General features: G+C 54.9%; 2 protein-coding genes and 1 long non-coding RNA gene across 6 annotated transcripts in view; 2 read left to right on the top strand and 1 right to left on the bottom strand.

The window, feature by feature from the left end:
- Positions 1-6,722, top strand: part of WDTC1 (WD and tetratricopeptide repeats 1) — a 28,786-nt gene extending 22,064 nt beyond the window's left edge. For all 4 annotated transcript variants that reach the window (XM_083810230.1, XM_083810229.1, XM_083810228.1 and 1 more), the window contains exons 13-16: positions 2,064-2,299; positions 2,664-2,832; positions 3,256-3,448; positions 3,592-6,722. In XM_083810230.1, the coding sequence (XP_083666356.1) occupies positions 2,064-2,299; positions 2,664-2,832; positions 3,256-3,448; positions 3,592-3,789 (796 nt within the window). In that variant the 3' untranslated portion in view covers positions 3,790-6,722. The remainder of the gene's footprint in view (positions 1-2,063; positions 2,300-2,663; positions 2,833-3,255; positions 3,449-3,591) is intronic.
- On the bottom strand, positions 4,751-13,946 carry LOC310886120. The gene is made up of 2 exons (XR_014575185.1): positions 12,444-13,946; positions 4,751-9,220 (listed from the first exon to the last, which is right to left on the bottom strand). It is a non-coding gene; the product is annotated as an uncharacterized lncRNA (long non-coding RNA).
- On the top strand, positions 11,727-20,198 carry TMEM222 (transmembrane protein 222). Its single transcript, XM_083810234.1, has 6 exons — positions 11,727-11,887; positions 14,156-14,240; positions 14,985-15,016; positions 15,692-15,788; positions 15,949-16,079; positions 17,065-20,198. Exons 1-6 carry the CDS (start codon positions 11,772-11,774, stop codon positions 17,150-17,152), a joined length of 549 nt encoding a protein of 182 aa, XP_083666360.1. The 5' UTR covers positions 11,727-11,771; the 3' UTR covers positions 17,153-20,198.
- Positions 20,199-21,303: the final 1,105 nt, after the last annotated feature.

Raw genomic sequence — 21,303 nt, 5'->3', positions numbered from 1 at the left:
TGAACCTTTCTGCGTGTCAGCTAGTGCTTGCCGCAGCTTTCAGTAGCAGGAAGATGTGAAAATATATGCGATGGCTTTCTGTGGCGTGCAGTGATTAGAATGTAAATGGTGCTGAGCTCATACCTTCTCAGGTGCAGAGAAGATGTGTTTTTCTGCTAGGAACAGCTGTTGGTAAATGGCAGAGGAAGGCTGGGATGTCACTGAGGAGGAGGGTGAAGCAGTTGAACACACTGAACCGCTGCGTGCCTCTAAGGTGTCCTTCACGTCTGGGGCGGGAACAGCAGCCAGGCACCCTGCAGAACACTGCAGGTCTTGCTTTCGCCTCCTTCTGAGCAGCGGGGAGATCCAGAAAAAGGAAGCTCTAACTTCCTAACCTCCCCTTGCTCACCTCCCTTAAGATGCTGCTCATACTCCGCAGTACTTCAAAGACTGGCCTTCTAAAACTTGCTCCTAAGAGCCAACTGCACCGCTCCTGATTGCTTTTAACTGTCTGCGTTGACAGTACTTCAGCTGATTCCTAGTTAGAGCACTTTTTCACAAGCCGAGTCAAACCTGTAACAAACAGGAGAAGTCAGGGCCTGCTTTACATCTCAACGTGTAGGTTTTCACGCCAGTCTTTTGGGCTGTCTGTCTCTGGTAGTTGGGGTTGAAGGGCTTTTGAGGGTGGCAGAGCAGTTTGTAGCCTGTCCGGCTCTGAAAATGTCTTGTCATCATAACAAGTAACTTGTGTTACCTCCTGATTAGAACGAAGGTGGTGAGATGCTGTGCATCTGGTCTCCTGGTTTAACACGGGCACGGTGCTGCAAAGGTAGATGCAGACCTCAAGAACCACGTTTCTCCTGCTCTGCTGCAGATGTTGTGGACAAAGCACTTTACGTTCTGTACAGGCGAGCTGCAATTTGTGGCCAACATCTACCTGGAGAGGGGAGAGAGCAGTGGGATGAATGGCTTGCAGAACGTGCTCGTGGCACTGAATAAGCACTGCTTGCTGTGCTAACCTAGCCGTTTGGAGCTCCCTTTGATGAATAGATACAGGAGCACCTCTTGCTTAACAAAGGCTCCACGTGATCTGAATTGTCACCCTGCGGGAGCTACAGGACAATTCACCCCCCTGCTCCTTGGGACTGTTCCAGACGGTGCGTGTGGGTTTCAGGTGTGAACCTAATTAGTCTTACTAGCCATCGCAGGGAGACCTGGCCCTCTTTAAGGAAAGATTGTGGTGGCTTTGATCAGTTTAGGCTCGATGCTGGTACAAGCACCTGCCAGTTAGCCCAGGCTGACTTCTCAGCCTCTACCAGTCTGAATCGAACACAGGCGTGCAAGGCTTGTCATGTCTCTTCTGCTTCCAGGGCGCAAACGGAAGCACTCTTACCCCCACTGCCATGGAGTTTAGGGAAATCAAGCGTAGTCTCCGGTACCTGTACGTAGGATATAAATATCTGTTACAATACCAATCTGTTCTTCTGCTCATTTCTAAAACATCAAGTTTTTCCTGTAAAGGTGGGAAAAGGCTGCTGCTTTAGATATGCATCCAGCAGGACTGTGAAGCGTGGAGGTTCTTCAGCTCCTTCCTGAGGACTACAAGTGGCTTTGACTGTGGGCAAGGAAACATGCTGCCACACCGCGCGTCCACAAAGGGGCACGCGTGAGCTGCCGTGCTCCGAGGAGGCCCCGCTCGCCTTGCAGGAGAGGCCTTGCCTCTGCTTGGCCAGAGGGCTTGTGCATCCTCCATCTTCAAAGGACTTCCCTAAACGTGTTGTATCAGTGAGCTCTGCTCTGTCGGATTTAAAATGGCAGGTCAGGACTTGCTGGGCTTCCCTGCGTGGTCACATTACAGGGCTGCCTATGTACATGTGGAGATGCATTCGAGAAGCTGGCCTTGGTCAGATGGTGCCCCTGGGACGCAGCAAATGCTATTAATGCGTGAGCTTGTGGTGTGTCTGCTTGCATAGAGAGTGCTGCAAACAGCAAGCTTTGGAGAGAGACAAGGGCTGGGAAATGGCAGTGGAGAAAGTGTGCTGTTGCTACCCGGACTATCTAATCCACCCCTCCCTTTTCTCCAGGGATGGGGACCATTATGATGCTTTAAGAGACTGCTTGAAGGCCATATCCTTGAATCCATGCCACCTCAAGGCCCATTTCCGTCTCGCCCGCTGTCTCTTTGAACTCAAGTACGTGGCAGAAGCACTGGAGTGTCTGGATGACTTTAAAGGGAAGTTCCCAGAACAAGCACACAGCAGTGCCTGCGACGCGCTAGACAGAGATATCAACGCAGCCCTCTTCTCCAAGAGTGATAATGGTGAGTGCCGCTGCTCGGCGTGGTTCTTCAAGGTTAGGGTAAAATCTAACGAACAAACAAGGAGTTTACTCCTTAAACTGCTCCTATGAAAAAAAGCTCCAACTTCTGAGGCAGATTGATCGTTACTGTGCACAAAAACTGGCCTCAGCCTGTTCTTTCCTTGTGTCTGGTCCTGGTTTGGTCTCGAGTGAGAGCATGATATAAGATAGTGCAATGTATCCAGGAGATAATATGGAAGGGAGCTTGTGCCCTAAGCCCTGCTCCCTGATGAAATTTTTCTCTGAAAGTGATGCTGTTCTAGAGTGCTTTGTTTACAACATGTTCCTCCCCGAATTGTGATGAGGGAAATGTGTTGTTCTTCCAGCTGAAGACAAGAAAGGAGGTGGCCCCATCCGGCTGCGAGCCACAGGCCGCAAGGATTCCATCTCAGAGGATGAGATGGTGCTGAGGGAGCGCAGCTACGACTACAAATTCCGATATTGTGGCCACTGTAACACTACTACAGACATCAAAGAGGCCAATTTCTTTGGCAGGTATGTTGGCAGAGCGTAATAGGGGTGCAGGACAGGAGTATGAGCAGCAGCAGAATGTTTCTGTCCATTGGATAAAGCCTCACGTGTAGGCTCATGTGAGCGTTCATAAAGTGATGCTGACGCTGGTTTGCAGGGTTGAGAAGGATGACGGAAACCCTCATCCTTGTGTGGCTGCGTGAATAACAGGTTCAGTAGCAGATCCACAGAGGACCCAGTTGGGCTAGCATTTCCAAAAAGCCGTTTGGGATTGCAAACATGAATTCTGGGGATGGGGGGAACTAACACAGAAAGCTTTTATCTGGATCCGTAAGCGTAAGGAGTGGCAGCCTACTGATGACAGAAGCCATCTGAGGTTCTCGTGTCTGCTAGAGACTAGCTTTGGCTCTGAGCTGTGATCTCCAGTCTCTGCTCCTTTCACCCTAGCAATGCACAGTACATAGTCAGTGGGTCGGATGACGGCTCCTTCTTCATCTGGGAGAAAGAAACCACCAACCTTGTTAGAGTGCTGCAGGGAGACGAGTCGATTGTGAATTGTCTCCAGCCTCATCCCAGTTACTGCTTCCTGGCCACCAGTGGCATTGACCCAGTTGTACGACTGTGGAATCCCAGGCCAGAGGTAAGAGCCGCAGTAAAAGACTGTCTTGGTGACACAACGAGTAACGCAGACCTTTTTTTTTCCTACTGGGATCTCTTGATGGTTGCAGCAGCTCCTTGTTCCCAGCTGTGTCTTGCTGAGTTCTCTCCCTTCTTGTCTTGCAGAGCGAAACCCTTAATGGCCGCGTGGTAGTGGACATGGAAGGTGCTTCCCAAGCTAACCAGAGACGAATGAATGCGGACCCGCTGGAGGTGATGTTGCTGAACATGGGGTACCGGATTACAGGACTGACCAGTGGTGGGGCTGGAGGCTCAGATGATGAAGACAGCTCAGAGGGGCAAGTCCAGTGCCGGCCCAGCTAAAACAGAACTGCCTCTCCTTCCTCCAATTGTTTGGCTGAAAGGGAACCTAGTTTCCTTGGTCCTGAACTTTCTCTGATGAATGACTGCACTGTATCGCACTATGCACAGAGTAGGACAAGCTGGCAGGGGCAGGAGCGGCCGTTTCTTTAGACCATCACCACCACCTCCTCCTTCTCCCGTCACGCTACTGAGCAGCATGGCAGTGCAGTCTGGGGTTTGCCTTTAGTGGAATTTAGTCCCGACAGGGATCTTTGAGTTGTCTGTAAGCGGTGTAAGCTGGTGACTTTTTCCAGAGCTGCTGTATGACCTGGTACAGAGCAATGTTGCCTGCATTCATGCATTTGTAGAGGGGATGTTAAATTCCTGAATAAAATACAAACCTAGGGCAGGGCTTATGGAATGAATTTACTGCAGTGATCTTGGTCTTGAAAGCCTGACTCTGCTCTTATGCTACCAGACTGTCTAGAGGCCCCTGGCTTTGGGTTGTTGGCCATGAAACACCTGTTTTGTCCCATAATTTCTTTCTTCTGGCTTCCATCTCTAACATATTGCCATCAGATGTGGCTGTGTTGCATTACGGACTGGATACTGCCTGTCTTTTTCCCTGGGCATCTGTCTTAGTTGATGAATCAGTGAAGGCCCTGAGTATGAGCAGCTCAGCAGGGCAGGATGTGCTTGCCCAGCTTTGATGCTTTCTTCTACGGTCCGTGAACCTGTGGAGAAAGGTGGCAGCAGTGGGAGCAGGTTTTATCGGAGGCCTAGGACTCGCATAGCTAAAGCTGCTGAGGAAAGGGGCTGGTAACGGCACTCTTCCAGGGCTTCTCTCTCTATTGCCCAAAACGTGTGTAGCTGTACTCACCTTCTCTCCGTGTCACCTGTGCTAGAGCTGAGAACGTTGCCATCGTGTGTTTGTTGCAAACTCATGTTCTGAGCTTTTAGACAGCAGCTTTTTCATGCAGCCAGCTGCTCTGTCTTGGCCTTTCCCACCTTGGTGGTGTAACAGCTGATGGATTAGTGGTCCTCTCAGGAACCCTCCTTCCTCCTCCCATTCTCCACACACTGGCTCTGGCTGCACAGCCAGGACTACGCCTAGCAATGCAGCACTGTACTTCCATTCCTTTCCCTCTCGTGTGACATGCAGCCCTGTTTTCCCCTCTTGCAGTTGCCAAACACTAAATATCGACGAGATCTTACACAGCTGTGCTACAACCCAATCTGAAGAGGTTGTTTTTTCTAGGACTATCAACTAAGACCAAAGAGCCCCTGGAGATCTTAACTGCTCTGCGCTGTCTCGTGTCTCTTACTGCTGAAGGTCTGAACATGCTAACCTTGGTCCCAGGGGTGAGATGCGTGTCCGGGAGCGTGCGCATGTGTGTGTGCTGCATTCGGGCTGTTCTTCCATGCGGTGCAATCCCTGGTCTTCCTGTTCCTGCTGCGGAAGGATGAGAGGCCTTCCTTTCCTCCTCCGGCTGCTTCTGGCTGCCAGGCGTTGATGAGAGAGACTGCACAGCGCTGGCTGATCAAGGTAACTGGCTTCCTCTCCCTTCCAGAACAGTCTTTGTGAGATGAGAGAGCCTTGTGCGAGAGGGAGAGAGGTCACGGAGTCTCGTGGCTGGCAGCGTCTCTCAAAGGATGCTGTTCCCTGCGGGGGGAGGCCCCCCCAGCTCCCTCCTTGCATTCGCAGTGGAGCTAACTGGGATCTGATCTCTGCCCTTCAGACGACGAGGTCCGTCTGCTCTGTCACGTGTGGGTGAAAGCGAGCCGTAGCAAGCCCCGCTCGTGTGGGAGCGTGCCCCTTGCCACCGGAACCGACTGGCCACCCCGTGCTCTGGTGGCAGGCTTCTCATTTTCAGTTCAGTCAGGCTCACCCTCCATCTTCCCCTGCTGAAGCGGAGCTCTGCTGGGACGGATAGGTGCTGTCACTTGGCTGCTGAGGGCACGGTTGCTTGCTTTCATGCAGTACCAGGGCAGTAGATGCGACTGCTTGCTCAGTTTACCTGTTTGGTTGTACACATGCTCTCCCAACCCAAGTCCACCCTGGCACTCAGTGCTCTTCAAAACCCAGAGGTAACGGAAAATTCTCCTCACTCGGGTGGCTTTTTGACGTGGTCTGGCCTTTTCTTTTTTGCTTAAGGCTTTCCTACTAGATGCATCCTCATCCCCCGTCCTCCCACTCAAACTTTTTTTTTCAGCTTTCAGTAGACAATGTCTGCAGACTTTGATTTTTAAGCTGAGACTGCGATGGAAAGCTTGGAAAAGAACAGACCTGTCCCTACCCATTCACCTTTAGCTGTGGCAGCTATTTTTTGTTGTTTTTACCTTTGTGAGACAGTGCAGCTCTTTTACCTGCCAGTTGCAGTGTGAAAGCTACAAGATTCCCTGCCTCTGCAGTGGATTGCTTTTTTTTTAATGGCTGCTTTGATTAAAAAGATAAATAATAATGGGAGAGAAGGGGAGAGAAAAATCTTTCTGCCTCTAGCCCCTTTTCCCCTTGTTGCGGGCAGATTGCCTGCTTTGGCGCTTGTTAATGAGGAACTTGTATTTATTGGTGAAGGAAAAAACATGCTGGGGAAGTAGGGAGAAGATGTTGCTTTATTGACCTCTGCCGTTTACTTCGACCCCCTCTTTGGGAAAGCTTCTTCCTGCTCTTTCTGGTTAACTCTTTCTAGCCTGGGATATGCAGGGATGCCTCCTTTATTTTTGTATTCTAGCAATGGGCTCTCCATTAGGAGACTCTAGGATTCTTAGTGTTGCGACGACCATTATTAATTCTAGCCTTTTCGAGTACTAAAGATGATCATCTCGTAAACTTTGCCCCTGCAGTTGTAGAGGTAACACACAAGCCTTACTGCCCTCGTTAGAAGGAGCAGAAAACTTGTTTCTGTGCTCCCTGGAAGAGAAAGAGTTAAGCAATTAAACAATTCTTTGTTCTAGTTCTTTCTTGGTGTCATTTTGTTCGGGGGATTATTGTGGCTTTGTTCCACTTTCCTCCTCCGTGGAGGTGGACGTGGGTGGGTGGAGGGTGGCCTGGTCGGGCTGGACGTTGGCTGTTCACCGGTGCTGCCCCTGTAAAATGGAGCGGGAAGGGGGCTGGGGAGCCTGGAACACGGCGCGTGGACTTGTAGCTGCAGAGTTAGTGCTGACGTTAGCTTTTTACCCAGCTGTGGGGACTGGGATCTGGCTGCGTTTGGGAGCAGAGCCCACCTCCGGCTTGGTTTAGAGCTAACGCTGCGGATGGCGGGGTGAGGATGAGAAGGGCTGCCTGGGGAAGAGAGGTGATGCTCGCACCTTACAGGCAGATTAATGGTCATACGACGGAGTTACTTGCTCTGAATCGTGTTATGTCGGGGCAGGGGATAAAATTGACAAAATCTTTAACTCTTGGATTAAGCAGGGACTCAGAGGTGAACAGGGTCGCAAAAACCTGAGTAGGGAAAACAGCCCGTCCGTCCTTTTAGCTCTTCTTAAATGGCCTCTTGCCCTGAGAAGCAAAACCCTGGTGGCTTAGGCTGTGGGGCAGACCCGGAGCCACCTACCTGAGTTACCTGTCTGAGTTACTGTTCCTGAGAGCGTTCATTGCCTGGAAGTCTCGCACAAGCGTGGTGCATTGGATGTGAACATTCAGACCCAGAGGTGATCCCTTGCTAGAGGACGTCACAAACTCACTTGGAGCGTTGGGCTCCTGCCGTAAAACCTCCCAAATGCTTTCCTGCCCTCCAAGCTGTGCAGCGCTGGGCCTTGGGTTAGAAAACCAGTCGGCTGCTTTCAGAATCTGCTTGGACTCTTCTCTGAGAAATTCCTGTTAGACACCTTCCTGCCGAAAGCCTTTTGAGGCCTCTTCGTTTCAGATCCTGTCTGATATAAATTATTGCTTTAAAAGGCAGCTCTGCTCCAACAAAGCAGTGTGCATCCACAGCTGGAATTGGCAATCAGCTAATTAGGTCAGCTCTTGGGCTGAACGGTTGGACAAAGAGGAAGCATGGCAAGGGGAGCTGAGCGGTTGAATTGGGGGGTGGAAACGGCTAGAAGGACCTAGAAAATTAGGTTTATTTGTAACTCGAGTAAGAGAATTGGATTGAGGGGTGGGGAGAGGAGCAATCTGCCCTGGGGAGCAGGGAGAGGCGCACCAGCAGCCCTAGGGATGAGCTCGCTTCTCTCTGCTGCGCCTGTTGGCAGTGCCAGGAACGAGGCTGCACAGGGCTCAAGATGGCTCCCATCGCTGAGCAAAATGGGAGCAGGATGTCAGGAAGCTGCCTGCTGCTGCAGTGAGGAATTAAGCCCTCCGCGTGTTGTGCTCCTTGTGGCTCGTTCAGGCCTTGCTGCTGCAGGAGATGACACCGCGGGGAAACCCCTCCGGCGCTGGCAAGGAGGAAAGGTGGGCCTTTTTGTGGCTTGCGCTGCTGAGAAATCGTCGCGACCTGCGCTTGGCTCAGAGCTCTTCCACCTTGTGCCCCGTGCCCCCGAGAAACTGCTGGCTTTCCCTTTAAGCAACATAAAAGTTGCCCTGTGGCTGCGTCAGGTGGAGAGGGAGAGAGAAGGCAATGCGGCTTTCGAGTGACAGGGAGGCAGGAAAGACCTGAAGGTGAAAGCTGAGGGGCGAGATGGCTTGAGGGCACGCTTTTGGGGTGGGTGGCTGAGCCTGCGTATGTTCTTGCGCTGGTGAGTAGCACCATCATCAATACAGATGAGAGTGACGTTTCTGGTTCACGCTGAGCGATTAGAGGCTGTCAGACTGCAGCAGGCACAGACCACGGGAGAGGAGCAACAAAAACGCAAAGCGAGCCGCCCCAGCATCACCTCCGGGGCGGAGGAAGGACGCCGTGGTGTCCTCCATCAGCCTGTGCCCCGGTGACGCCTCTCGGTAGGCTCCTGCACGCGGTGGTGTTGCTGCCGCGGTTGTCAATGTCAGAAGGGGGAGGGGACCTCTTCCTCGAGTGGTTTGGTCCTGGCAGTCCCTGTAATGTTGGAGCTGTCACAACAGGGAAAGGTTCCCAAGGAAGCTGCTTACCGAACGAGAGCTGGCCGGGTGCCTGCTTCTTTCAGGCTCAGAGATGAGCCGGGGTAGAAAGGGGAGGTAACCGAATCCCTTCCAGCCTGAGCTCCGGCAGCGGTGCCGTGCGCTTGGGCTAAACCCGAGCTGGTGTGGGGTCTGGGCTGCTCCTTCCCAGGCTCTCCTGTCCGAGAGGCTTCGTGCCTCCAGGCTACGAGGCCACGCTGGCCCCCGCAGGCATCTTCCCGAGGACGCTTTTGGCCGAGGGGAGGTAGAGCCGCTCCCTCGCTGACGAGAGGAGAGCGGAGCCGGTGGTGGCAAGTCGCTGGCAGAAAGGGGAGCGAAACCTTTTGTTTCTCGTCAAATGAGAGGCTGCAAAAACAATGATGGCAGCGTTCCTGCTCCCGACGTTTAATCCAGTATTGTAGCCAGGCAAGATAGCTGCAATAAAACGCCCGGCCGTTAATTTTATGCATGGGAAACTTCTTACCTGCTCTCCCCCTGCCTCCCCCCCCACCCATGTACCTCTGGTTTCTTTTCCAACTGCAGCTATTTTTCCCTGCTGACTTCAGGTGTTTTGTATTCTGCTTAGATCAATAGCAGAACAGCAGCAGCCCTCCAGTTGTCACTAGGAAGACCCTGCTGTCAGCTACAGCTCACCCGTTTTCTGCCAGCGCGCTACGAGGGCTGGAGAGCCCTTCTGCCTGCCTGACAGCCGCACAGAAAGCTGTGCGGTACAGGAGCGCTGTATCGATTTTTAAATCCAGCCTGGGGAAAACGGTGTGCTGTGCTCCAGCACTTGGGTTTGCCCTCCTGCGTTTGGTTTTAAGAGGCAATAAACCGGGCTGCCTGAGATGCCCCCCCTGCCCAGGCGGGAGGGGAGGCCGTGCGGTGGCACTGCGGGGACGTGTGTCCTGCGGAGGCTGTCAGCGCCGTCCCTGCCGTGTGGCTTTGCCAAGGGAACTGGTCCCCGGTGATACGCTGCTTAGCAGCCTTTGAGACACGAGCAGGAAGAGCAAATCCATTGCCTAATCTGACAAACGTGCCAGGACCGCGTTAGCTGATGTGAACATTGGGCTCTGTTCGTGTATTTCAGCGATCTCTGGTACTTACGTTAGCTTGGAGCAAATCAATGCAAATATTTTTCTTCATAGAACAAAAAGCGCTCACTGGAACACACACACACACAACCTCTGTGTGTGTATCTTCTACCCGAAGTGCCAAAATAGGAAGCGTTTTAGAAACCAAAGCGCCGGGCATGGCTCTGCTCTCGAGTGTCTATTTTTTTCCCTTTGCTTTCTCTCTCTTTTGGAACTGGACTGTTTTGTGAATCCCTTCACCGTCGGATTACAAGGAGCACAGGCTCAGGCTCTTGATCAGCTCTGACGCAGTGACAGGTCATGCTGAGCCGATGCCTGCACTGCAGCTTGACTTGAGCTGCTCCCGGTGAGTGCCTGGGTGGGTGGCTCTGCCTCGGCCCTGATGCCTCTGCAGCTGCCCTCCCTCTCGGAGGGATCTGTTCCAAAACGTGGTCTAGACTAGGAGGTAAGGAGGGATGCTAGATGAGCCGAGTGCTTTGTAGAGGCGAGGGAACACAGACTACAGAGCAATACTAAGGTGGTTGAATTGAAGCTTGAGTGCTCATATGACAAGTTAGCATGTATGGAGGGCAGGTAGGCCGTCTGAATAGACTGTCAGCCAATGCTTCCTACTGCCATACCGGCAAATCCAAACTGGGTCCCTTCTGATGTGCCTGTTCTGGGGGTAGAGGCTCCTGACATCCTGGGCTTTCAAGCTGGAAGCTTCGTTAGTCGATAATGTAGTGAGCGTGTAAGCACTGCACTGTCCCCGGAGCACTGCTCTTGGGAGGGTGCTGACAACTGCGGAAGGCTGGCCTCAGCTTAATTTTTGAGCTAAGTCAGGTGATGGAAAGCAGAACGCTTGAGGTGGAGATGTGAAAAGTCCTTGAAGGAGAGGGTTTACGAGAAAAAAACGGGGCTGTTACGTGAAAGCTGTAGCTTTGTGACACTGTTGGGAACGTGGCTCTCATCATAACGGGGTTATGGATTGTGGATAACAAAAGCCAGCTCCTTGTGTGAGCACAGTGCTCGGCTCAGCCTTGCCTCTGTGGTATGACAGAGCTAAGATGAAGGAGCCATGTGCTGGAAGGGGGTAAGAGCTTTATGAGCAACCCCCCAGCGTCGTGCTGTCCAATACCACAAACCGTGCTGGAAGGAAACCTCTGCTAACTGTGGGCCTTGGAAATGCAGCTCGAGATCTCAACGTAAGGAGGACACGAGCGGCTTCCACGAAGAACACAGACATATTTGAAGAGGAGAGCAGGGTCTGGACGCTCGGCAGCTCTCCTGTGCCCCCTGGGCACAGCACCCCTGTCCTGGCTGTCTCGGGTTGTGGCAGGCGGTGTCGTCCCTGTTCCTTCCGCTAGTTCAGTGACTTGTCACTCTGTATTTTGCCGAGTGTGTTGTGGGGGTGGCAATCTGGAATAAACACATTTCCTCTACAGCTTCCTCGCGTAGTTTGAATTCAACTTCCTAATAAAGCAATTGTTATTTTTCTAAGCCGATTCTCCGGGTGTAAGTGCTGTTCCTGCCCCTGCCCTCCCTCCAATTCCTCCTCTCCCGGGGGGGTCGGGGGGGCGCTGCTTTTCCACTGGGGACGTGGGGGGGGGGGTTCACTGTCCCTACACCATTGGCACCCACACCCAGGGGGCAGCCCACTGGCCCTGGGTGCCAATGGTGTCGGCCTTAGGGACTGCTACAGAGCACGAAGCCCGCTGTGAAACGGAGCCGTGCCTGCGGGGGGCGTTGAGCCCCCGCTCCTGGATTGGAGGGGGGGGGGGTCCCCTAGGGGGGGTCCCCGACCCCTGCGGGCACCGGGCCTCTCCCACTTCCTGGTTACCGGCCGCACCCGGAAGCGGCCGCGCGGTTTCCAGGAAGTGACGCCATGGCGCGGCGGCCGGGCGGGGCGGGCGATGGCGGAAGCGGAGGCCAAGATGAAGCAGTTCCATGGTGGCGGGGGGGCCGGGCTGGACGCCGAGCGGGGCCGCTTCCCGTACTGCGTCGTGTGGACCCCGATCCCCGTGCTGACGTGAGGGCGGGGCCCGGGGCTCGGCGGGGCCGGGGGCCCGGGGCTCGGCGGGGCCGGGGGCCCGGGGCTCGGCGGGGCCGGGGGCCCGGGGCTCGGCGGGGCCGGGGGCCCGGGGCTCGGCGGGGCCGGGGGCCCGGGGCTCGGCGGGGCCGGGGGCCCGGGGCTCGGCGGGGCCGGGGGCCCGGGGCTCGGCGGGGCCGGGGGCCCGGGGCTCGGCGGGGCCGGGGGCCCGGGGCTCGGCGGGGCCGGGGGCAGGCTTCTCTCCGCAGGAAGCAGGAAACCGGCTGGGCCTTGGGGGGATTTTCGTGGCTTGGGGAGCGAAGGGTTTGGCCGCGGGGGGCCTCCCGCCGCCGCCTGCCCCGAGGGGAGCCTCCCTGCTTCGCTTCGAACGAGTTTTGCTTTTCCCAGCGGTGCTGGCTGGGTGTGGGCAGGCTTCAAGGAGAGTTTCGGTGTGTTTTTTTTTTTTTATTTTTCTCCAGTCGTGGGAAAATGGAAAGCCGTAACATGTGGCTTTAGGAGGGGGGGGGGCTGAGAGCCCGGAGGTTTATTTTCATACCTTCCTCTTGCCCTCCAATTACGAGCGGGTGTCGGTGTTTGCTGAGCCAGGGCTGAAAGTCAGGTCGAAGACGTGGCGCGGTCTGTGCCGGGACTGGGAACGGCGCCGTAACCCTCTTCAGCTGGGAGCAGACTTCCCCGTTCTGCCCCACATGCACAAACCTGCCTTGATTTTTATCTTTTCTTTTCCACGCGGCTTAACTTTCCATCCTCAGAGCATTTTCCAAAGCTTTCAACCTTCTCATCTCCCCCCGGGACTGCTGAGGAGAGCTGTCCCGCCGGAGCTGGTGGGCGTCCCTGTTTGTTTGTGGGCTTGTTCCCCAACGAGCGGTGGCATCTTCCTGTTGATTTTGTTTTGCAGCGGAAATTTCAGCGTCGTTATGTGGCAAAATCTCTCGCTAGATTGCATAATTGCCCCAATTTTCTTCCTCTGACATTTCCTGTCATCCTTGGGTTTGGAGGCTTGAAAGCTAGTCAGCGTCGGGGGGAGAATTAAGGAGAGGGAGAAATGTTTACGCCTTTGAAGGTGGCAAAGCTGTGACAAGGCTGCGTTCAGCTGCACCTCCCGGCTGATAAAAGACGGCTCTGCGCAGACAGTGAAGCTGCCTGGCTGCTTTGCATCGCACCGGATAGGAAAACGCAGAGGTTAAGTGATTCGAGTGCTGAAACTTTGCAGGAACCCTTTCCCTGCGTGGCGGGGTTAAGTTATCGACAGAAGCTGGGCGCAGTTTATCTCCTCAGCTGCGCTTGCCGGCGTGTTTGGCTTTATCCGCTCGTTCTGGTGGGTTTCGGATCTCTCTAATCGAGCTGCGGCTCCCGAATCTGTTCCTGTTTAACCTTGCTGTAATGGCATCTGAAATAGTAGTCGCTGGGCACGGTCCCGGGAGGGGAGGGGAGGGAGAAATTGGAGAGAGGGCAGCAAACCTGAGGGCGCTGGAGGATGCGGGCGAGCGCTGGTGCTTGGCCTGAAACGCTTCGTAGGGATCACGGTGGATCTGAGGGGGAGATAAAGAACTGCGGCTCTATGGAGCTGCAAATATCGAGGGAGGAGGACGAGTTTTTGAAACAAGGAGATTGTTTAGGGAGGGAGCGCTCCTCCTGGAGCCAGCAGCCCCGCTTTCCACCTGAGGTGCCGAAATCCAGTTCGCAGTGCGAACGGGAAGATGGGCAGGGTGACCTTTTTTTCTCAGTTGGTGAAGTGGGAAGTCCAGCTTTATCTCACTACTGTTTCTTCCGGATCTAAGCTTTTTTTTTTTGCTCGGAAACACAAATGGGGTTGTTTGGGAGCCCGGGGCTTGCCCTTCCCTGGCAGGGGGCGTGGGCGGTGCAGGCCGTTGGAGTCCTGCTCGTCCTGTAACTGCAGCCACTCGAAAACTGCCTTGAAAAATATAAAATAAAAAAAAAAACAAACTTGAAAAGTGAAAACTTGAAGCCTGACCGCCCTTTGGATGAGCTGACTCTAGATCAGCTCATCAGGGGAGGCACAGCTCTGGGTGTTTTTCCTTTCCAGCTCAAGCCTGCTTTTCCTTTGCTTGTGCCTCCCCTGCTTTCACCTCCCGGCCGGGTGTAACACAGTGACCGTGCCTGCCTGTCCTGTGCCGTGCAGTTCGTTGCGCGGCTGCTCCCGCAGGCTCCTGGCAGCACGCTGCGCGCTCTCGGCCCGATCTGGGGGGCAAATATCTCAGCCTGACGCTTCGCTTGTTGCCTCGGTAGATGGCTCGTCCCTATCATCGGCCACATGGGCATCTGCACGTCGACCGGAGTCATCCGGGACTTTGCGGGGCCGTACTTTGTCTCGGTAAGTAGGTGACAAATCCGGGTCCTTAAGGCAAATGCTGTGCTTGGTCTGTGTCTCACCTCTGCTGGTGGTTTCTGAGCCACCCGCTGTCTTTTGCAGCTCCGAGTTCTGCAAAGCAACGGCTTTAGATGTATCCGAGACCATGGATCTGTGCCATTACTCTGGAGATTGCTCTCAGTGCAGATCATCTGGGGGGGTGATAAACAGTGGCCAGGTTGGTTTGGTGAGCAGGAGGTGAAGAATCCTGTGGTCCGTGCTCTTAACGGGGAGTTTTGGACCTGAATTCTTTTGCAATAACCCATGTTTCTGAAGCTGCTTTCAAACTTCCTCGGTATGCCTGCTGCTGTCATGGTGTGTGGCACCAGATGTGAGACCATGTTCTTCGCAGTCTGTTGGATTCTGCAAGTAAGGGAATTGTTAGGTGGGATAATTAACGCTCCTTAAAGATTCGGACACTTCTAACTTAGAGTTGGCAAGGCATTAACAGTTTACAGGAAGGGAGCGTGGTGCATACACCACGGAGCCAGGTAATGTCACTGTGTTTAGAGCAGGGGTGTGTGTACGAATACAGCTGAGACCTAAGTCCAGGCACACAGATGAGGTCGGTGTCTTGAGACTGCTGAGGCAATGTGACAGCGTCATCGCTGCACGATCACAAGCTCTGAGGTTTCCAGCAAGAGTTGTGTCGTGAATATTGTGCGGCGTTATCCTCACGAGATATCTTTTATTCTGTTTTATTTGTAGGAAGACAACATGGCGTTTGGGAAGCCAGTGAAGTAAGTGCTCCCGGTACTTTTTATTAAACTAAGCAGCTGACCTGCAGATGGCCTTTAATTCGTGGAGGCAGCCAGGCCATAATACTGCTCTTCTCCTTGTTCAGATAACCTAACTCAAGTGGACGGCTGCTGTGTCTGTGCTTTTCAAGAAACCACGTTAAGTTCAATCTTTTTAGAAGCGTGGCAGCAGTATAATGGCATTAAGAACTATAGCTGTGTGGAGCCTTTACCAGGACAAAAGACCAAAACATTTTAGGATGATGTTAGCAACAAGTGCTCCAAGTAAATGGTGCCTGTACTAATGAACTGTCATCACTCCCATCTTGTTAATGATTTTCTGGGGTAGGAGGAGAGGTTCCTGGGCTTTGTGTATCTGTCAGATCACGTTTATGTTTTAAATGGCCTGCAGGCTTCATCTGACAGCACATGAAAGCAGTTCAGAGGGGCCTGTGCCCCTGAGGTCTGCAGTTTCTCTGTCTGGAGTGCCCCAGGGCGGAGGGTGCTGAGTGTTTGTTTCTGCAGCGTGTGCTCGTCTCGAAGGGCGCAGTTCCTTGGGCTCCAGAGGTGGCCTTTTTCCAAAATCCTTTAATCCTTTCTGCTGGGAAGAGCAAAAAGTTGTAGGGGAGCAGCAGCAAAGCCAAGGGGTCGCAGAAGGGCTCTGTTCTCATTTTCCAGGTACTGGAAGCTGGATCCTGGCAAGGTGTATTCCTCCAATCCCAACATGTGGGACACGGCCGTGCACGATGCCTCGGAGGAGTACAAGCACCGAATGGTACGGCCGCGGTGCCCACGTCCCGTCTGGAGCGATACCTCCCCGGGGCTGGGGTCCTTCCTGCCGGGGTGGGACCTGTGGGCCTGCACCAGCCCCGTGGGCAGGGCCGGGGAGCCTTGAGGACAGGATTTCTAACGCTCTGCCCCTTCTCCTGTTCCAGCACAACCTTTGCTGTGATAACTGCCACTCTCACGTGGCTCTGGCCTTGAACTTGATGAGATACGACAACAGCACCTCCTGGAACATGGTCAAGCTCTGCTTCTTCTCACTCCTGTACGGGAAGTACGTGAGGTGAGCTGAGAGCAGTCTAGACCCAGCAGGCAAAGGGGCTCTGTTTCCTTTGTTCTTCCCATCCCTCCAGAGCTTCAGCCTCTCTTGGAAAAGGGAGGAACGTCTCTTCCCCCATGACGCGTGGGGGAATGTTGCTGGTAGGCGGTGCTGTCACTGCCTGTTCGGAAGCAAAGAACCAGGAGCGTTGTCTGGGTTGCACTGGATGCTGCTCCTGAAATACTGTCTCTAGCGACTAATTTAGGGTGCCAGGAATTTGGGAAATGCTAGCTAGAGCAAATATTGCTCTCTGTGTTGTCTTTTGGCTGGGTTAGGTCAGAACAGAAGGTCACAGAATGGCTTCTCTCCAAGGATTGCTGGTTTCTCTTCCCTCTCTTGAATCCTGTTTACACTAAAACTAGTCTGATTTCCAACTGGCGCGGTGCTTCCAGCTTGAGTGGAGAGGGAAACCCTGAGCGTTCCTTATTAGAAAGAGCTCTTAATCTCCATTTTTATCTCCTTGGGCCTGGAGAGGAGATTCTGCGAGGACAGCCCTGCACAAAGGTTTCGCGTTGCTTCCCTTCTGCTGGGTCTGGCCTCTTCTGGAAGAGCTCTGCCAGCGTTCGTGCAAGCGTGGTCCCCGCTGCGCTGGGTAAATCCACCAGCAGCCTGAACGCTGAGACTGACTGAAACGGGGTTTCATTGTTTGTCTGTGGAGATATGAAACACGCCAAAGTCATAGACTTTGACCTGGATTTGAGCTGGGAGGCGAGTCCAGCCCTGTTGCTCATGATGTAGTTATTTGTGGACCTGATTTAATCTCAGATTTTTAACGCATGCTGTGCCTCCAGGACACAGCATGTGGCAGTGCTAGCAATGGATAAGAAAGACATCCGTCTCCCTCTGCTTTCTCCACTTACCACCACTTCCTTCTCTCCCCTCCTGTCTTCCTCTGCTGACTTCTTATGTTTAAACCCTCCCCCTGTTGTTTTTTTTTCCCGTCTCGCAGCATAGGGGGATTCGTGAAGACCTGGCTTCCCTTTGTCCTCTTCCTGGGGGTGATCCTGACGGTCGTTCTGACACTTCACCTGCGGTGATGACAGCTGTGAACTCCCCGTTCTGTGGGCACACGAAGGAAGAAACTGTGACTGCTTGGCCCGGCGAGGTGGAGGCGTGGGACTCTGGGAGGCGTTTTCTGGGGAAGGTGGCAACTCCACTCCGTTGTAACAGCTCATCTTTGTTTCCTGGGACTGGCTTCTTACCCTTCTGTTTCTGTTCTGTCGATGGTGTCTCCCAGCGTCAGGGGTCCCGAAGCCTCCCGATCCCTCCCTGAATATGCTCCCTCTCTGCAATTTGTTGGGTAGAAATGCGATCAGGAAAGGAGAGGCGTGGGCGCCTTTGCGTTCTGTGCGAGGTAGAGCTGCAAGGCAAACCCTGCCTCCTGGTTCAGGAGCGCAGGCGGCCACGCCTTGTAAGGTTCTCTCTGATCACCTGGGTTCTTCCTCTTGGCAGACTTCATCAAACGCTTCCCGGGGTTTCCAGCCTCCGAGGGGGAGTTGTTTCCCTGTTGCACGACTCTCCTGTAGCACACGTTTCGCAGTGGAGGTGTGGGGCTCCTCCTGGGGCTGCGCGGTGCCGCAGCACTCGCTGCCAGTCTCCCCGGTAGTGCCAGAAAGGTGTTGACGGCGCAGCTCTCCTCTGAGGAGACGCACAGAGGAACGCTCCGTGGCGGGGCAGATTCGTCTGGTCCCGCTGGTGAGCCCAGAAAAGCAGGAAAGTAGATCGACTGGCTTGGGTATGGCTCGTGGCAGTCTGCACACTTTCAGTAGCATGTCGCAGAGTTGGGAGTCTGCTGCCAAATCCCTTTTAGCTTGTGCCAGAGAAAATCTAGCTTCCCCGCTTCTCCCTGGGCTCTGAACGCCTAAAATTGGCGTTACACTTCTCTTAGCTTTCCTTTGATCCCTCGCACTTTGCATGTCACAGAAATCACGCCTGCAGCAGGTACTTGCTCCCGGGACAGAAGGCTTTGGGGTTGCGAAAGCATCCGTGCCTTGCAGAGCAGTGCCCGAGTCCTGAGCTTAGCGGGGCCAACGGAGATGTAGGGAGGTGGAGGGACTGGAAGGCGGACGTGCTCTGCTGGGGCTTTGCAGCGGCAAACAGGGCGCTGCTGTCTTGTGGCTGGTTCTGGGGTGGTGGCCGGGAAGCTGCGGCGTCTTCTGAAGAGCACACGTGGGGTAAAAGCACTTGGAATGGGAAAAATGCTGGTCTGGCAGCGCTGGGGGTCTGATGGCCCCTTTGAGCCCTGGACCAGGCAGAATGGCTCCTAGAGGGGTCGGTGGTTTGTGAGTGCTGAGCAGGGAGTGCGTCTGGGGGTCAGGAATCTGTCTGTGGAGGCTCTGGCGTGCAGGTGCTGCTTTCTGGGGTGCTCTTAGGCAGGCGGCTTTCAGGTGTCACAGAAGGGCTGTGCGCCATTAAGCAGATCCCCTCTGATTGCAGAGGAAGGGTTAGCTTTTCCTCTCCTGCCTTGAAAGGCCAGCTCTTTACTCCACTACCTGATGGATTTCAGCCTCAAGGAGTGCTCGTGGCCAGCAAGAAAGCTCTTTTTGTCTGCGTGCCATCCCTGTGGCTTCCTCTGATGTGGAAGCCCTTTCAGTCACCCTGCTGGCTCTGGAGGCCGCCCCTTTTTTGCCTCCCCATCTGCTTCTATCTTCCTGACCCCTGTAGCTCTGTAGGAGGGCTGGGGGCTCCTCTTGGGCTTCTCGAATTCTGCATTTCCTCCTCTGTCACATTTAAATAGCCCCTGAAACCTCTTCATTCTCCCTAGCACCGAGTTGGCTCTGTCACCTGGTGCTGGCCTGTCCGGGGTGGGAGCACCTCGGTGCCCTTCCCCACGTACCTGGAGCTGAAGCAGTTGTCAGCGTCACCTGTGTGCAGTCGTTTAAACCTGAGTGGAGAGCAGCTGGAGGGTGCTGAGGCCGATTAGAAAGCCAAAACCTCGATCAAAGAGAACCTTACAAGGAAAAGATGGAATCTGACGGAGCTGCCCTGCCCCGCTGCGGTCGCCGCACGGCGGGGTGGCTGGCTGCCGTGCCCTGGGACAAGCCAGTGGAACAGGAGAGATCAGTCCTTTGCCCCAATTTTTAATGTTAGCGTGATTCCTCAGAGTGTCCTGCCAAGGATGCGCCAGGAGTCCCTGGCCCCAGGGCTGAAGCCAACCTGTCTTACGCAGTAGCAATAACCTAGAGACTCTTCGGGCTGTCTCACACGTTGATGCAGTGTTTTATCGATAAGCTATACAAGCGTTGCCAAAGCCGAGGCTTCGAGGTGTCAGGGGAGGCCAGGAGCAGGGCTGCTGGCCGCGATCCCTGCTCCTGGGACTTCGGAAAATGCTGAGTGCCATTCCCCACCGTGAAAATCCTTCTTGCTTGCTCCCTGTGCTTTTTATTTTTTATTTTTTTTAACCAGATCTGGGTTTTGAACGGAGGCTCTTACCCTGCAAACGAGCCCTGCAGGACCTCAGGCTGCGGAGCTGCTTCCCCTGCACCTCGACCGACAGCAGGGCAGGATGGCTCCGCGCGTCCGGAGCGGAGCACGGGCGGCTCGACAGCAAGGCCTGAAGCAGAGGTAGCAGCGGAGCCAGCCCCAGCAGCCTTACTGGCCTCCCAGAGCTCTCTGTGCCTGCAGGGTGGTTCCTGCAGCGAGGCTGGCTGTGGGCTGGGCAGATTTACTGCTTCACCACGCCGCTGGGGCTGCGGGAGCGCGGAGAGACGGGCGATGCGTGGGGAGCGGGCTGTTTCCTCTGGCGGGGAGGTGGGTGGGTGAGGAACGTGCTTTCCTTGCAGCATCCTTCATCTCACTGCCAGCTCCTTCGCAGCGCCTTGCCCGTAGCCTCATAAAGGTTCCCCGTCCCTTTCCTCCCCGATGCTGCTTTTATGGTCCCCTCCTTTCTCCTTTGCACGTGCTTGTGCTGCAGAGCTCCGTGGCTCTGCTGTGCTCTTCGGCGAGGGCCAGCCCTCCGTACCCTCTTCCTTTGTTCTCTTGATCTCTGTGGGGCGCTGGATTACTTTGTAAATATTTAAACTCTGCTTCTGTGGTTTCATAATCCTGACGGTAGGGGAAATAAACTTATTTCTGTGGATGTCTCCAGGTGCCTCTCTTATTGTCAAGACTTTTCTCCTTCAGAAGCAGGCTCGCTCTCCCCCCGGCCGGCTGAGCTGCAGCCTCCTGCCCGCAGGGAGCGCGAGGAGCTGGCCCTCGAAGGCCCCTACACCTTTTATTTTGCAGACCTGCCCTTGCTGCGTGGCAGAAGTCATGGTCCTGTTTTCAGAGCTGCTGTGGGGAAGTGGGGGGGGGGGCTGGGGAGCGGCAGGGATGGCGCTGGGAGCTGCTCGCTGCAGAGCTGGAAGCCTTTGCTGCAGTGCAGGCAGACCCCGCGCCGTGCCAGAGCTTTAATGCCAGGTCTCTCAAAGCCAGGGCCCTTCTGCGGGCCTTTGTTTAGGGGAAGGGGCTGTGCCTGCTCCTGCCTTGTGCTGGGCTCGTCCCTGACCCCCTGCCAGCACAGCAGAGCCCTGCGTGCCCCCGACCAGGCGCCGAGCCGAGCATTTGGGGAGGAGGATGCTCTTTGATAACCCCCCCCCTTGTAGGTTTATCTCATTTAGCTGTGAATGGTTTCCCTTCACGCAGCCTGAGGTCTTGGCATCCCTCTTTTCTCAGAGCCTGGGGGGGTTCTCATCCCCCAGCTCCTCAAAGCTCGGAGCCCCTGTGGCTTCCCTCGCCCCGCGAGCTGCTGGAGAGGGGCTGGGGGTGCTGGTCCCAGGGCTGGGGGTGCTGAGAGCAGAGGGGGGGCAAAGGGCCGGCCTCATCCTGCCCTCCCAGCAGGGGATGGGGGTGGCAGCGAGGGAGCTGGGCCCCAGCGTGCTCGGAGGAGTGCTAACAGCAGCCGCTCCTCCCTTACAGCTGACATCCAGAGCCTGGAGCTGGGCGCTGGGGGATGCAGAAAAGCCTTAAAATTCGGGATAATTCAGCCGTGTGCCTCAAAATTTGGCTGGGGGCTTTACCAGCGCAGCCATTTCGTGACGCGCTGCCCAGATCCTCTCCTGCGCGCCCCCTTGACACGAGCCACGCCGCCCGGCAGCTCTGCAGCTCGGCCCCTGCCTCCCCTGGGGCTGCGGAGCCTCGCGCCGAGGTTTCCTCAGGGGAGCTCGAGGTGAGGACCCCCAGGACCTGCCGGGGCCGTGTGGCTCTGCCC

The sequence above is a fragment of the Anser anser genome, assembly GCF_964211835.1.
Source record: "Anser anser genome assembly, chromosome: 24".
NCBI classification, from domain to species: Eukaryota; Metazoa; Chordata; class Aves; order Anseriformes; family Anatidae; genus Anser; species Anser anser.
Note: the sequence above shows the minus strand (reverse complement) of the source record. Positions and strands in the feature narration are given on the sequence as shown.

Excerpts from the sequence above, each read along its gene's own strand:
- TMEM222 (XM_083810234.1), top strand. The coding sequence starts at position 11,772 with ATGGCGGAAGCGGAGGCCAAGATGAAGCAGTTCCATGGTGGCGGGGGG. Across the intron at positions 14,241-14,984 it reads CGGGGCCGTACTTTGTCTCG|GAAGACAACATGGCGTTTGG; the intron begins GTAAGTAGGTGA and ends TTTTATTTGTAG. Across the intron at positions 16,080-17,064 it reads CTGTACGGGAAGTACGTGAG|CATAGGGGGATTCGTGAAGA; the intron begins GTGAGCTGAGAG and ends CCCGTCTCGCAG.